The 15,362-nt window shown below is 40.6% G+C and overlaps 1 protein-coding gene across 1 annotated transcript in view; it reads left to right on the top strand.

The window, feature by feature from the left end:
* Positions 1-15,362, top strand: part of MYO10 (myosin X) — a 206,684-nt gene that overhangs the window by 71,280 nt on the left and 120,042 nt on the right. Inside the window, exon 3 of the mRNA XM_063085311.1 lies at positions 14,003-14,161. Within this exon, the coding sequence (XP_062941381.1) occupies positions 14,003-14,161 (159 nt within the window). The remainder of the gene's footprint in view (positions 1-14,002; positions 14,162-15,362) is intronic.

Genomic DNA, 15,362 nt, shown 5'->3' with positions numbered 1-15,362 from the left:
CAAGTTTTGTTTTTAAATTGCCTAGACACTGAATTGCCACCAAAACATTTGAAGTCTTCCTCCCAGCCTTTTTATTTCCTTGAAGTATACTCCTAAGTCCCCTAGGCACTAATCCTGAAACCCTTATTCCCTGACAGTCAATTTATGAATATCTTACAAATTCTGTCCTTTCATGTTGATTGCACCCCAAATTCAGATCCACACCTGCCCATGCCAGCTATGTAGCATAGCATCAGTAACAATAATGACAGCTAGCATTTGTTGAACATAGCTGGGTACTGCACCAAACTTTATATCACAGTATAAGGGCATGTTGACCATTTGGTAGCAAGTGAGAGGGTGCAAGAGCCCCTTTGTCCTTATACTGTGTTTTAGTATATTCAGAGTTGCACAATCATCACCACAGTCAATTTTAGAACATTTTCATCACCCCAGAAGGAAACCCTGTACCCATTAGCAGTCAGTCCCTGATGGATTTGGATGTGTTGTCCCCTCCCAAACTCATGTGGAATTTTGATCCCCAATGTGGCAGTGTTGGAAAGTGATTGAGTCATGGGGGTGGATCCCTCATGAATGGATTAATGCTCTCCCTGGGGGACGGGGGATAAATGAGTGAGTTCTCGCTCTGTTAGTTCCCGCGAGAGCTTGTTGTTTAAAAGACCCTGGCACCTTCTCTCTCTCTTGCTTCCTCTTGCCATGTGATCTGCTTGTACCCGCCAGCTGCCTGCCACTTTTCCACCATGAGTAGAAACAGCCTGAGGCCTGTGCTAGATGCAGCTGTCCCAGAATCATAAGCCAAATAAACCTCTTGTCTTTATAAGTTACCCAGTCTCAGGTATTTCTGTTACAGCAACACAAAATGGACTAAAACAGTCCCCATCCCTCCCTGCCAGCCCTGGGCAACCTATAATCTACTTTGAGTTTGCTTCTTCTGGACATTTCATATAAATGGAATCATAATATGTGGCCTGTTGTGTCTGGGCTCTTTCACTTAGCGTAATGTTTTCATGGTTCATCTATGTTGTAGCATGTGTCAATACATTATTCTTTTTTATTGACGAATAATACTCCATTGTATTGGTATACCGCATCATGTTTATACATTTATCTGTTGATTGGCATTTGGATTGTTTCCACCTTTCAGCTAATAGGAAAAATGCTGGTATGAACATTTGTGTTCAATTTTTTGCATGTACATAATTTTATTTCTCTTGGGTATGTATACCAGTAGAATTGCTGCATCACACGTTCTCTTTACCATTTTGAAGAATTGCTGGTCTGTTTTCCAGAGCATCTGCACCATTTAACATTCCCATTAAAAGGGATATATATGAGGGGTCTTCAAAAAGTTCATAGAAAGATTTATATATCTTTTAATTCTATTTTTCCATGAACTTTTTGAAGTACCCTTGTGTAACTATCAAGAGATTAAGAGCAAAGAATTTTCTTAATTTTTAAAAATGTCTATATTGTGATAAAAAAGAAAATGTGGATGTATTCATTTATATCTAATGCACATCCGGAAGTCTCCGTGGGAATTAACTGCTCTGAGTGTGATGCAGCCTTTCTCAGTTTTCAGATGACCATGAGGTGGGAGCTGTTGCTTGGAACATTGTCATCATCATATTCTTTGTCAGTCTCCATCAGCCCTTCTTCTCACACACGTGTGTGGTCCTTGAATTTCTGGTTTTGGCCTTCTCCGTGATCTTTGCCCCTGGAAAGCCAATGGAGGTGGGCGACGTTGATGAACAAAAGTGCAAACCTTCACTGTAGGTGTGTTATGATGACAGTGGGGGGGCGTGTGTGTGTTGAATTATGGCGTTTTGTGTCTGCAACGGTAGAGGAGGAGCTGCCCTCTGATGGGAATATTGACCATTTGGTAGCGACTGAGAGGGTGCAATGGCCCCTTTGTCCTTACACTGTGTTTTGATCCTGTCATTCTCTGAAGTGGAATTTTGAAGAGATGTAAGCTTATAAGGGTATCACCAGAAAGGAAGGCTCTCCAGACTCCCTTTTTGGGAAAGCTGGATGGAGGGTGGGAAGCTGTGCAGACGATGATGATAGTGACAAAAACACGACCCAGTTTCTCTTTTCTAACCTTTGCTCTCACAGAGGTTTCAACCAGATTCCCATCAGGTTCTCCAGCTCTTAGATATTCAGACCAGATTTCTGGTACAGGGTGTGCGGGGCTGTTATTTGCTGTGTACTCATAGACATTTGCAGAGAAACAGCAATTCCTTCTTGACATTTTTGAGGGGAAGAGGGGAAACAAGCAGAATTATTTTTAGCCCCATTATTGTGTTCATAGTCCATATGCTAGAAAAACTGTCTCAGTGCATGGTATTAATTTTGTTCTTATGATATTAAAAATACCTCTTTTTTTTTTTTTTTTAACAGACCTTCGTTTGCCCTTCTTACTTAGTGACCAGCTTTTTTTCGGTCTCTCTGTTTTCTGGCCTTCTACCTTCTCCGAAACCTTCTAGTAATTCAAGTAGCGTTTTCCTGATATTTGTACAGATTTCCTTGGCAGTGGAGATGGGAGTTGGCGTACAGGGAAAGTGTGGAGAGAGAATTGTTTCGTGTTCCAAGTGCTTGTGCTTTGTTTCTGACCTTTCTGGTTATCTTCTAGATGGTGTGTTTTCTTTTAGATTTTTGTACCGTAAGTTTGAGCCAAGCTGACCGCTTTCCCTCTTTGTACATATTTTACCAAACGAACAGCCAAAAATGACATTTGGTTTCAGTCTGGAATCTGGAATCATTCTGATTCCATTTTTCTTCACTGGGTTAATAAATAACCTTGCACGTATCTCTTAATTCTTACTTGACACTTGAAAATGTGTTCATCTGACATGAGTGGCATGGAAGAAACATAGTGCTTAAAGCTAGGGTTCATACAATTGATTTTGACTCTGTTTTGGAATTCAGAGATGTATGCATATTTGGTTCGAATATGCCTTTTTCATTTCACTTAGGAGCAACCAGAGGATTGCTGTCCTGTGATTCAGTTTAAGAGAATTTCAAGTCAGCCAATAAGTGAAAAATGTTGATTTACAACTCACTCTTTGGATTTAGGTTTGAGATGACAAATGCAAGGTTCTCGTTATTATGATCCCAGCACCATAGATGGGCATTGATGTTCATCCATTTAGTAGCTAATTACTAAGGAGCTATTGGTGCCAGGCATTTGATGAAGCAATGAGGACCCGAAGTTTTCATGAGACACATTCTGGACCTCACAAATTGGTCTAATACAACGACAACAAGCAAGAGGTGGTCCTCTACACTCCTGATTATTGTAGACATCACAGTTTGGTCTTTCTCATCTTCTCATGGGCCCATATGCAGCCCCAGATCCTCATCACAGTGCCCTGGGAAATCAGCCACTCCAACACATGAGCTGATATTTTGTCACTCCTGATTACTAGTCAGAGCTAAGAAAGGCGAGGTTACAGTATAGTGTGGTGAGTGACACGAGAGGTTTCTGTCCAAGGTGCTACGGGCTGGGCATGGTAGGGGAGGTGTAGAAGAGGGGGGACCAGGAGAGCGTAGGCAGCCAGTGACAGATGAGCAGACCCCAGGAGAGTTTACTCTTAGAGCGACTCCAAGTCAATCTGATACGGCTGGAATCAGCTTGGCAGGAGAAGCGGCAGGACCGCTTAGGAGAAGGGCATTGTGGATAAATCACATTATGGAAGTGATGCTTTATCCTGGAAGTGACAGGGAAAAAACTGAAAGAGTTTCAGTCTGGGTGTGATCTGATTACAACACTGATGACAGTACCATGACTAAGTGAAATATGTGAGTCGCTTACTCTGCACCAAGAACTGTGCTAAATCCTTTATGAGCACGATCTTACTCCATTCTCACTATGAAGGTCAGGTATTTTGATTATCCTTATATTAATAGATGATGAAACTGAGGATTGGAGAGCCCCGTAACTGGGACAAGTTAAGATTGCTCAGTCGGTGAGGGTCAGGGTGGGGTTCAAAGCCACCAAAGCCCATGCTATTCAAACTTGATCAGTTTCCTCTTAAAGGAGAAAAGATTCTAGTGGATCCCAGTTTGGGAAATACCTGCAAAGAAACTAAAATCTCATCTCTGAAAATACCTTCAATTCTAAATTATCAGTGCCGAGAAAAATTTTCATTATAGTAAAAATTTTTTTTTAATTTTATTAAAATTAAAACTCAAAATTAAAAAATAATGTATCTTGGACTCCAGTTTGAGAAACGTTGGATTCATGCCACAGGATGCTAGAAGCAGAGAAAATAATTTGAAGGCTGGAGGATTTCAGATGAAAACTGTGAGTACCCAACCTACAGCCAAGGCAGGAGGAGGGAGAGGCGATGGATTTTAGGTGTCTAGTAGGCTGCCATCTAGGTTTATGTAAGTCCACTCTCTGGTGTTTGCGCAATGACGAAAATTGCCAGGCGCATTTCTCAGAATCTGTCCCCCATTGTTGAGGAATGTGTAACTGTATTTTCTCTTTTGTTGGTGTATATTTTTAAAACTTCTTAAAATTAACCTTTTTGTTCTGATGTAATTATAGATTCACATACATTTGTAGGCAATACAGAAAGATCCCATGTACTCTTTATCCACTTTTCCCCAATGATAGTATCTTGCGAAATTAGAGCAGTCTCACAACTGGGATATTGACATTGGTACCGTTAAGATACAGAGGATTTCCTTCCAGACAAGGATCCCTCCTGTTGCTTTTTTATAGCCACACCCATTACTCTACCAGCCCAATCCTCTCCTTAACCTCTGGCAACCTCCCATCTGTTCTTCATTTTCTATAATTTTCTCATTTCGAGAATAACACATCTTAGCACAACTGGAACAAGGATGATTTTCTTTGCCTAGTTGATTGTCCTCAACAATTACATATAAATTTTTCTTTTGTGAGTAAAAAAGTAATGTAGGTTAGCATTTAAAAGAAATCTGTACACAAGTCTTTTATAACATTGCAGTTCCTAACGTTGCATGTAAATTCAGATTTGAGGTCTGGTGTTCCTCAATTTAAAAATATCCTATTATGTTCTTTGATGTGTGTGTGCTTGTTTGTGTGTGCATGTGCCTATGTGTGTGTGTTAGCCATTCCTTCCACTCTGCCAGCTCATTGTAACAGTTCACTTTTTTCTCCTGTTCACTAAGAGCAGTCAGGGCTGGTGTGTCATCTAGGTCTTTCTGGCTGGTGGGCAGTAGCCATGCAAGTGAGTTTGTCACATATGGTGCTGCCTGTTGTGTGGCATGGCTGTGCATCTCCTTCGGCAGATGTGTGGCTTGCAAATTAGCTTCCTGGGTGTTTAGACCTCTCAGACTCCTAATCCTATCAGTCTGCCTGCTTCCAAACCCTGCAGTGTCATCAGAAAGCCTCTAGGCTCTAGGTTGGGCAGTTGAGATTTAGTGTTCAGTGACTGATCTGCTGTATCCTTATCATGTTATGCATGTCATCACTGATACTTTTCATGGTGTGTTATTTGTGCCCATGGAAACAGGAAGAAACTCTCCGTTTTGGGGTCAGCAGTGTCTGTGTTGATAACTCATAAACGGGATTAAGAAAATTGCTCTCCTAGTTCTGTTCTGTGTGTGAAGGAGAGAAAGCCTCTATGGTTGGGGCCAAGTGGGCAGGAGGAGATTGTTTGGAGAGATGGGCAGGGCCTGGTTGTGCAGAACTTTGTAAACCATCATAAGGACTTTGGATTTTATTCTCAGAGCAGTGGAGAAGCACTGAATAGTCACTTGTAACAAATGTCCTGTACTAACATAAGATGTTGATGATGGGGAAACTATGCGTGTGTTTGCGGGGAGGGAGTTGGTATATGGGAGCTCTCTGTACTATCTGCTCAATTTTTCTGAAAATCTTAAACTGTCTTAAAAAATAAAGTTTATTAATTAAAACTTTGAAAAAGAAAATTGCTTTCCTGTAGGGTTTCTAGAATGTTGGTTTCATTGAATTGCATTTTTGCAGTGAGATTTATTCTTTGTATCTTGTCTCTAGTGAAACAGTCTCTGTGTCGTGTCTGGTATTAAGGTTGCCCATGATGATAAGTACAGCAGTGCCTGTCCCCTTCCTATCCGCTTAAGTGGCTGTCAGTTCCTTCAGGTCAGAGGCCAAACACCACGGAAGGGCATAGGGCCCCTCACACCCCACATCCTGCCCTAGCCACACCCACTTGCATGGATGCCCTGCGCTGTCTTGCCTTTCTGTCTCCTGCTTTCCTGGCCACCAGCTGTCCCACGTGGCTAGTTTCCATTGTACTGTGGGCATTTCCTCTGTCACAGCCCCTGCCACACAGTTCAGATTGCCTGTTTCTTTTTCTAAGCCCTTCGGAGGGGCCGTTACATTCACCATCATATTCCCAGGGTCCAACTCACAGCCTGGCACGAATGACTGAGGGAGCTAAAGAGAGTCAATAAATGAAAAATAAGGGAATCAGCGAGTGAGATTAAACCTAGCACACCGCAGAAGTGATGCAAAATGGGCTTTCCTCTGTCTCCTCCTCTGCCCTGCTTTGTCCTTCAAAGGGCCATTGGACTTCTTTCCTTTATACCCTATTCCTAGTGCTTCGACCCTCAGCAGTCCCTCTATTTCATCACACTGCCCTGCCCCTGACCTCAGTCAGTCTAGAAGAGGAACAACCCAAGAAAAATGGAGGAACAACTGGATAATAGCAGCAGTGGGCCAGCCTCTGGATGAGGTGTCTCCCATCATCAACTCTAATCTTCTCAGCAATTCTGCCGTGGAGATAGTGACACCTTCACTGTACGTATATGGTGGAAATCAACTCAGAGGCTGGAGAATGTGCTCAGGGACTCACAGCCAGTAAGTGGCAGAGTTGGAATCAAAAGGCCACCTTCGAATGGGTGTCCCTCCAGGGTCTGACTACCATGCATGCTTTTCCACGACACCAAGAAATTGAATGCTGCCTGTGTGCTGTGTGCTGTTGGGAGGCTTCCCTAACTTCTCTGATCCTCTGTGAATTCATCCTTAAAAGAATGAGGTCTCCTTCTGAGGTTCAAATGAGGTAATGCAAGCAGTGAGCCTGCTGCATGCAGCCAGCACTTCATAAGTAAGTACTCGTTCCCTCTGCCTTCTTGCTTTGTTTTGGTACCATATGATACACTGGGCATTGAAACCCTGATGACAGTTTAAATGACCTAGTCTCACAAACTAGTTTGAGTCGTTGGAAAAGGAAATAATGATATTTTTAAAAATCTGTATTCAGTAGTCGGTTACCCAACAAACTCACTTCAGGGAGGTTAAGTAATACTACTTATTTATATAATGATAATTTTTACCCTCTGTGCCACAGGAATTAGTATGCTAATTCTCTGGCAAATGTGAGCCGAAAGCAAGGCACTGTTACCACTTTTTCCCTGAACCTGATAGGAGTGTAAATTATCTACTCAGCACAGAGTAATTGTGCAGTTTGAGAGAGCAGATACCAGCCATTGTTGAAAACCTCCAGTTGGTGAAGCTCAGCCCAAGGAGGCTCATTTTTGTTTCCATGACTGCTCATTTTAGCCACACATCAGAAGGCAAATGTCTTAGCAACATTTGTCATTGATCATTACGTTAATTCATGCATTAATGAGCCCAGAAGTGAAAGGAAAATAAGTTTAGAGAGGCATCCCCAGAAGCAATGTAGATTTTCAGGGAAAATCTAAACAAGGGCAGCCAGATTTGTGCAAAAGGATTAAAATAGGAGAAGAAAGTATCATGACAAATAGTTTCTCGTCAGGTGGATTATAGGGCACGATTGTCATGAACAACGTGGGACTAAACGTGAGCCCTGCCTTTTGCTCACTCCCTCCTCCCGCACAGCTGGAGTTCAGACCCTTCTCTGAAGAGCCTGGACTTCATCTGTTCTCCCTCAGACTCTCGATTATTTCCGTACAGAATGTTCTCCATGGTTCCTTGCATTGTGTCCTCCTGGTAGGAATAGCTACCTTTTATTGAGCTCTCATTGGGTGCCAGTCGCTGTGACTTTCACCCCTGCATTATTTTCTTTAATTTTCATGGTAACTCTGAGTTATCTATGATCATCATCCCTGGGAAAAAAATCTCGAACCAGAGAAATTGAGCGTCTTGCTCATCATCCCTGAGTTGCAGGTCGCGTAGATCCAGGAGAAATGAATCTAGCCTGATATGACAGTAGGACTGTCTCTCCATATGCATCATACCCATTTGAAGGGTCAGGACCATTTATTCAGTGTTTTTGGAGCGTGTATAGTGGCCCAGGGCTGGCACTGGGGGACAGGCTAGGCTTGATTCCTGCCCTCATGGTAGTAAAGTGTTAGATCGATTTAGAGGGACACAGCTAGCATTTAAAAGAAATGAAATAGAGTAGAAAATAGGGGGATGCACCAAACATGGTGATAAGTGTTGTTTTACATGTCGTATGAAACTTTTATGATGCTGTACAGTCATTCACCGTGAAAAACGTATTTCTCACTGTGGGATGTGGTCAGAAGAGTTTGGAAGATCCTGACCCAGAGGTTCCAGAGTGGTTTTTAAACAAGAGTGTGAGGGTTTTTAAACAAGATACAGTTGTCCCTTGTATCCATGGGGGATTGGTTCTAGGACCCCCTCCCCAACATAAACAAAATCTGCGGATGTTCGAGCCCCTTACATAAAATGGTGTATCATTTGTATGTAACCTGTAGCGTTTTGCATATAACCTGTGATATACTTAACATCATCTCTAGATTGCTTATAATACCTAATGCAATGTAAATGCTGTGTAACTAGATGTTACAATGTACTTTTAAATTTGCATAATTTTTTTATTGTCGTTATTTTTTATTCCCGCCCCCCCCCCCCCCGCAAATATTTTCCATCTGTGATTGATTGAATCCCCAGATGCGGAACCCATGGGTACTGAGGGCCGAGAGTAATGGATTAGTGATTACAAACTGTCATGAGGAGCTCTGAGGACAGCACACGTGATAGAATAAGGGGGAGCGTGGCAGGGTGTCCTCTGGACAAGACCACCGGGGTCTTCTGAGAGGAAACATTTGGGCTGAGGAGGAGAGTAGCAGGATGACAGTGGCCTGGACACGGGGAGAGCTGTGAGAGCCTGGGCCAGGGAGGAGCAAAGGAGGATTCTCAGGAGCAGAGACAGTGTGAAGCATAGTGCTTGACTGTAATGCAGGACAGTTAGAAAATAATAACAAAAGTGTGACCCCAGTGCCTAGAGATCATGACCACCCATCTTAACTAAGGTCAAATAAAGAAGAATCAAAAACTAAATTAAATAATATTGTCCTGTCGGTTTTGATTTACCTGTTTAATGTTTTCATGTCTTTGCTTCTAAAAGATTTGTTTTTATGTTTTGTGAAATGTTTTGCTTATAGGCGTTGACTCACTGTCATCATGTGTTTCTAGTATCTACATAGCCATCTGGTTGGCATGTCAGGGCCTTTCTAGACCAGAGCGTCTCAGCCTTGGCACTATTTTGGGCTGGTCATACTTAGATGTTTAGCAGCGTTCCTGGCCTCTCTCCACATAATGACAGTAGTACCGTCTTCCTCTCCCCCAAATTGTGACAACCAAAAATGTTTCCAGATATCGCCAAATGTCCCTTGGGGGATTAAAATGGAAGAAATTTCTAGAAGAAATTCCAAGCTAATGTGAAATGAAGTTGTCACTTTTGAGGACACCTTATTCTGTGTATCGATCATGTTGGGATGTTTTTCATTTTTATTTCTCTTCAATTGGAAAAGTTAGATTTTATGACTGGAAGTTCCTAATGACGTGTAATAAAAGAAATCTGTGTATCTCACGCTCTACTACAGAAACTGTCGCATAAGCCTGATGGGGGTGGGGGTTGCCTTGCAATATGTGAACTATCCTAAGGTTAAAAATAAAAGGGGATTAATAATGGCACAGTTGGTTTTTTTGTTTGTTTTCTGTTTGTTAAATTTGTTTTGGTTTTGTTGTTGTTCAGTTGTTTTTTATCTAATCGGTTGACTTATCTTTTTATTTTTTCGTACAGAAGTGAATCCAGAGTTGGGCTAGCATTCCCTGATTTGTTTTTCAGTAGTGTTGGTTGATTTCCTTTGTTTTGCCCCCACTCTGATCCAGGCCATCTTGTGACCAGGAGCTATTTGTTCTGAGGCTCCATTTTCTCTAAATTGATTTCCTATCTCTTAATCTTCCATATTTTGCTTATTTCTTAACTTTACCACCTTTCTCCTGGTACATACTCCACTAAAGTAACTCAGTGAATTCCTAGTTGGGTTTTTAGAAATACATCTTATTACTGTATTGTGGCCATTGTTTCCTCCGGAAAAAAAATCCTGTAAAAAGAATTACATTCTTTAAACTTAGAATTTTCTTTCCTGCTGTTTGGGAATAATCTTGCCACAACTAATATCCTGTTAATTGTTGCACATAGAAATGACTTTTGATGGTCCAAGAGGCTGTCTTTAAAAATTCTTGAATAAGATTGTGGGTCTTACTAATCCTTTGAAATCTTTCTAAATTACATCAGGTGTTCATTCAACCAATAATGCATGATGACACTAGAATACAGGGGGCTGGTTCTGTCCTTCACCTCTTTAAGCTTTCTCCTTTGATGTTAACCTATCAGTGAGGCTGTCCCCAAATACCTGATACAAAACAACCTCCTTTACCCTCATTTATATGTCTGTACAGACATTCATCACCATCTATGATACTTTATGCTTCCTTGTATATTTGTTTTCTGTTTTCTTCCCCTGAATTGGAATGTAAGCTCTATCCCCTAGAATGTAAGCCTAGAACACACCTGCAAAAAGTATTTGCCCAAAGGATTGGATTTCCTAAATTTCTAAATTTGTCAGATACTTATTGAGCCAGACCCTGTTCTAAGATCTTTACTTTGTTCTAAGATCTTTGCAAGTGTTAACACATCTTGAGTGGTTGTTTATCCTTTCCTCGCAAATACATTTTTCTCTACTTTTCTACAACTTTTCTTTGGAGTCGTCTTTGTTTTGAGCAGCTGCAATCCTATCTCTTGATATAATGTTTCTTTTTTTCTGTTCTTAGCTTCCTGTTTTCTTCATGTAGCTGTTCTCTCCCATCAGGATTCTGCCTCCCTGAGGTCATGAGAAGGAATATTTCTATTTTCTTGATTTTACCACTCCTGAAATGGGCATGTGCCCACATTTTGTACACAGGGTACAACTGAAAATATACAAGGAAATCAAATGTGGAAAGGTGGAGAACTTTATTTACAGGCTATAGCCATTTTTTTCAGCGACTATGTGCCCAACTCTGAGCTGTTTCTTTGGGCTCATGCATAGTCTTGCTGTTCCTGGTGCATTTTTAATAAAAAGACAATGGTGTAATGTTTACGTATAGTGTCCCTTGTTGTCCATGGGGGATTGGTTCTGGGACCTCCTGCTGATATCAAAATCGTTTGATGCTCGTGTCCCTGATATAAAATGTAGGATTTGCATATAACTCGTGCACAGTCTCCCCTGTACTTTACATCATCTAGATTATTTTTAATACCTAATACAATGTAACTAGTTGTTATACTGTATTATTGAAGGAATAATGACAGGAAAAAAAAGTGTGTACATGGTCAGTACAGATGCAACTGTTTTTTGAATATTTTCCATCTGTGGTTGGTTGAATCCGTGGATGCACAAACCACGGATATGGAGGGCTGACTGTATGTATATATGTGTGTATGTTACACACACACACACAAAGTGTCTAAGTGTTGTAGGGTGTGTTTGATTATTTCCAGAAAGCAGAATCAATATAAATATAGACAAAAAATTTAATATTCTAAATTATTTCTATCTTCAAATTCCAGATTTCTCAGTGTACTCCGAGTGACAGTTGGTAGAAAAAGTTGTTTGTTTTCATCTTGGGAAGGACTTGCTGTTGGTGAGTTTGCAGGGGCTTGAACAGGAGATAATTGTGCTGGCTTGGGTGCCCTGTCTTCTTTCCTAGAAGAAAGTTTTGGAGGGGACCTTGGGAGCTTTGAAACAGCAGAGTGAGACCTGATGTCCCCAGGCGTGTGCTGGGAGCCGGGAGGTGACACCAGCCCTTCTTCATGCTCCTCAGCTGGCCCGAAGTGGACCGGGCCAGACACATTGTGCTTCTGCCTCACCCTCAATGGGACTTTCTGTGGAAGACCAAGCACCTGCCCGATTGTAGTGTTTCTGGAACACCTACCTGGATCGGGGTCACAGGAATGTGGCAAGTTAGGGAAGCGCAGAGGGTCTCAGCTGCTTCACTTCTGGGCTTATCTAGGTTGTCCCAGAGCTACTTCTGCTCTTGGCCTAAGTCTCTGTTTCCTTCCCTTCTTCCATGGTGTTTATGACTTAAAACAAAAGGTCATATCGAAGTGTCTCTTCACTCTTGAACGTCCATGTGCCTCTTTCTTTGATGCCTTGTTCTGGGTGTGGCCCCTCCACCCAGCACTCCTTCCTGGGCCCCAGATCTCTACCCAGCCTTGCGGGTGCTCACGTGGCAGTGTTGGCCACTTTGCCATGGTGGGAGGGCCCACCGGGGCTGTCTCATCTCCTGGTAGATGTCTGAGCCCAGGAAGTGGATGGGGAGTGTGGCTCTTCCACAGAAGAGATGGGTGGGTCCCTGCCCTGGCCTCAAGTGGTTTCTCAGGACTGGTTTTGACCAACTCTTGCAGTTCATGTGGTAGAAAAGGCACTGCTGAAGTTTTATTTTTTTCTCTAGAAAAATAAAACATGTCATTTGTCATGACTTGTGAAAACCATTGGATGGGTACTTTGGCATTTCTTAGCACGTCATTCTCTTTTGCAATAACATACCATTTGTTGCCATGTAGGCAGCTGGTCAATATTTAAAAATAGAATCCTCAATCAAAAAGTTCTGCAAATATTCTTCCAGAAAATTGTTTTGTGTGTTTATATGCATGTGAGTGTTAGCATGTGAAAGGCTGTATATTTTTCATGTTATTTCCTTGCTTTTTTTTAACTTCAGCATTTACTAAAAGGATGATTGTAATACAAGTAGTATAAAAACTACCGATTAGTAAACGAGTAAATATGGAGTAGAATTCCGTAATCAAATGATTTTACTACACGAGTTTGTCTGTGATGCTGGTCAGACTTTAGTCAACTGATGGAATTGATACAGTTAATCCTGTATCACACTTGGTTTTAGCCAAAAGGCTGAGAAGCGATTGGCTAATCCTGTACCAAACCAGTGATGATAAAAGAGCAAAGTAGACTTTAGAAATACATACTGAAGTCAATAATCAATCCTTTACTGTCAGAGTCACTTTATATGCATGCTGCAACATGTATGTAGCATTCATTGCTTTTTGGAATTTTAAGGAAAATGGGCTGTCGGGCAAACAAAGAAACCAATTTTGTTCTAGTTATTTATTTTTTTGGCTGGCCAGTAAGGGGATCTGAACCAATTTTGTTTTAAATCTGAGTGGATTTATTTTGACTAAAGATCACACGATGAGAGGGAGTATTGTCCAGGATATTTTCTAAACATTCCTGTGATGATGTGTTCCAGTCTTTGAACAGATATATGGGTTATTTATGTAATAAATATGAATATATGTAATAAAGCTATTTTAATATGTAAATTATGTAATACTTAAATTGAAGAACTTTATTATGAAGCTTTGACATTATTGTATGAGCCAATATGAAACATTATGTAGGGAAACTAAATTACTTTCTAAAAACTTGTACAATTTCTTAACTATTATTGGCTTATATCAATGGGAGAAATAGAGAAGTGATCTATACAGTTATAATTTCTGGGATTCCCAAAGGATGGTTAGTATTTAAACTACTGTGTTTTGGAAACATCCAACAGCAATTGCTTTTTTTCAGAAATATATAGATGCCATAAAGAAAATAGTGAAATTCTTTGAGTATATTTTTTATTGTCCAATTCAGGATCTTTTTGCTGAAATTGTACTGTCAATTTGGAAAACTTCTGTGAAAATCATTTACTGCTGATAACTAAACAAATGAATTCCTTTCCCTCCCTCAGGTATTCACTTACAAGCAGAGCACAATTACCCACCAGAAGGTGACCGCTATGCACCCTAGGAATGAGGAGGGGGTGGACGACATGGCCTCCTTGACTGAGCTCCATGGGGGCTCCATCATGTATAACTTATTCCAGCGATACAAGAGAAACCAAATATATGTAAGTAACACTTGTGGTTCCTTTTCAAAAACCCCTCAAGTTTGAATGAATGTTTATGTTGGTTTTCAAAGAGTATTTCCTGCATTTTGGGAACCTCTGGTTAATCTAAGTAAAAACTATGTTTTCAAGAGTTTTGCCAAATTAGAAACTTGGTTCAATAAATCATGTTCTCCTAGTGTTTATCGCCTAGATTTTATTAGAGGGGATTTACTTTACATTGGAGGGTCGCCTGTGCATCGAGGAAATTTGGACTCTTTCTTCTTGTGAGTACACTCTGTTGTATTGTTTGTAAGTGTCCTGTTACATAAAGAAGTCACTGTAGTTGTTTGACTTCCTTAATTAAGGGCTGGTAGAAAATGTTTACTTGCAGACTTGAGCACCTAAGCTTAAGCCTCTTTCTTTGTCTTGGTTTTTTTTATTTTTCCCCCTCTTTTTGTGGATTTTCACTTTTTTTCTGCTGTTGGAGCGCATCCTGGGGGATTTTTGCATTCAGGGGAACCTGTCTTTCTAAGGTGTGAAAGAACCTATCTTTCAGGAATCTAAGGTGATTCCTGTTTGTTATTTTTGAATGAAGAAGTGTCCATTAAAAGCAGTCATATGCGTTTTCCTCTCATGACTATACCTATATTATAAAGTAATATTTAAAAATCACCTCTATAATAACTTTTTGACATTAAAGTACACATATTACATTATCTGTCAAGACTGATTGACCTGCAGATTTTTCCCTTTTTTTCATCAGCCTGTTTTGCAAGTTTTTATAGTAAACTGGGAACAACTGCTTATGCATATTTTTCTTGTCAAGTTCAAATTCATACAGTTTTTTTCAAAAAATTAAAATTTAAGTACTTTAAAAATCTTTGATCTTTTGGTAACTTTTGTTCTTTAGGGGTTACATTTCACTTTGCCAGTATGTTTGTGATTCGGATTAACAATATCAGCTTTTGAAATGGGTAGTAGGTGCTAAATAAAACTGAAGGCATGCTTAGTACTCAGGTTCCTCCAATTTGTCTACCCAGACTGGGGAAGAGGAGTAGGTAAAGAGGAGGAATTAGATATTTGTGGGTTTAATGCTTAATTTTCCTCATGTTAAAAAAGAAAAGTGTGCTTATCTGCCTTTTTTTTTTACATTGTGAAATTGTGTTTGCCAGATTGACCTCATGTTTGCTAAATGTTTTCACACAGCCCTGTTTAGAGAAAT

The sequence above is a fragment of the Cynocephalus volans genome, chromosome 2 (genome assembly GCF_027409185.1).
Source record: "Cynocephalus volans isolate mCynVol1 chromosome 2, mCynVol1.pri, whole genome shotgun sequence".
In the NCBI taxonomy this organism is placed as follows: domain Eukaryota; kingdom Metazoa; phylum Chordata; class Mammalia; order Dermoptera; family Cynocephalidae; genus Cynocephalus; species Cynocephalus volans.
Note: the sequence above shows the minus strand (reverse complement) of the source record. Positions and strands in the feature narration are given on the sequence as shown.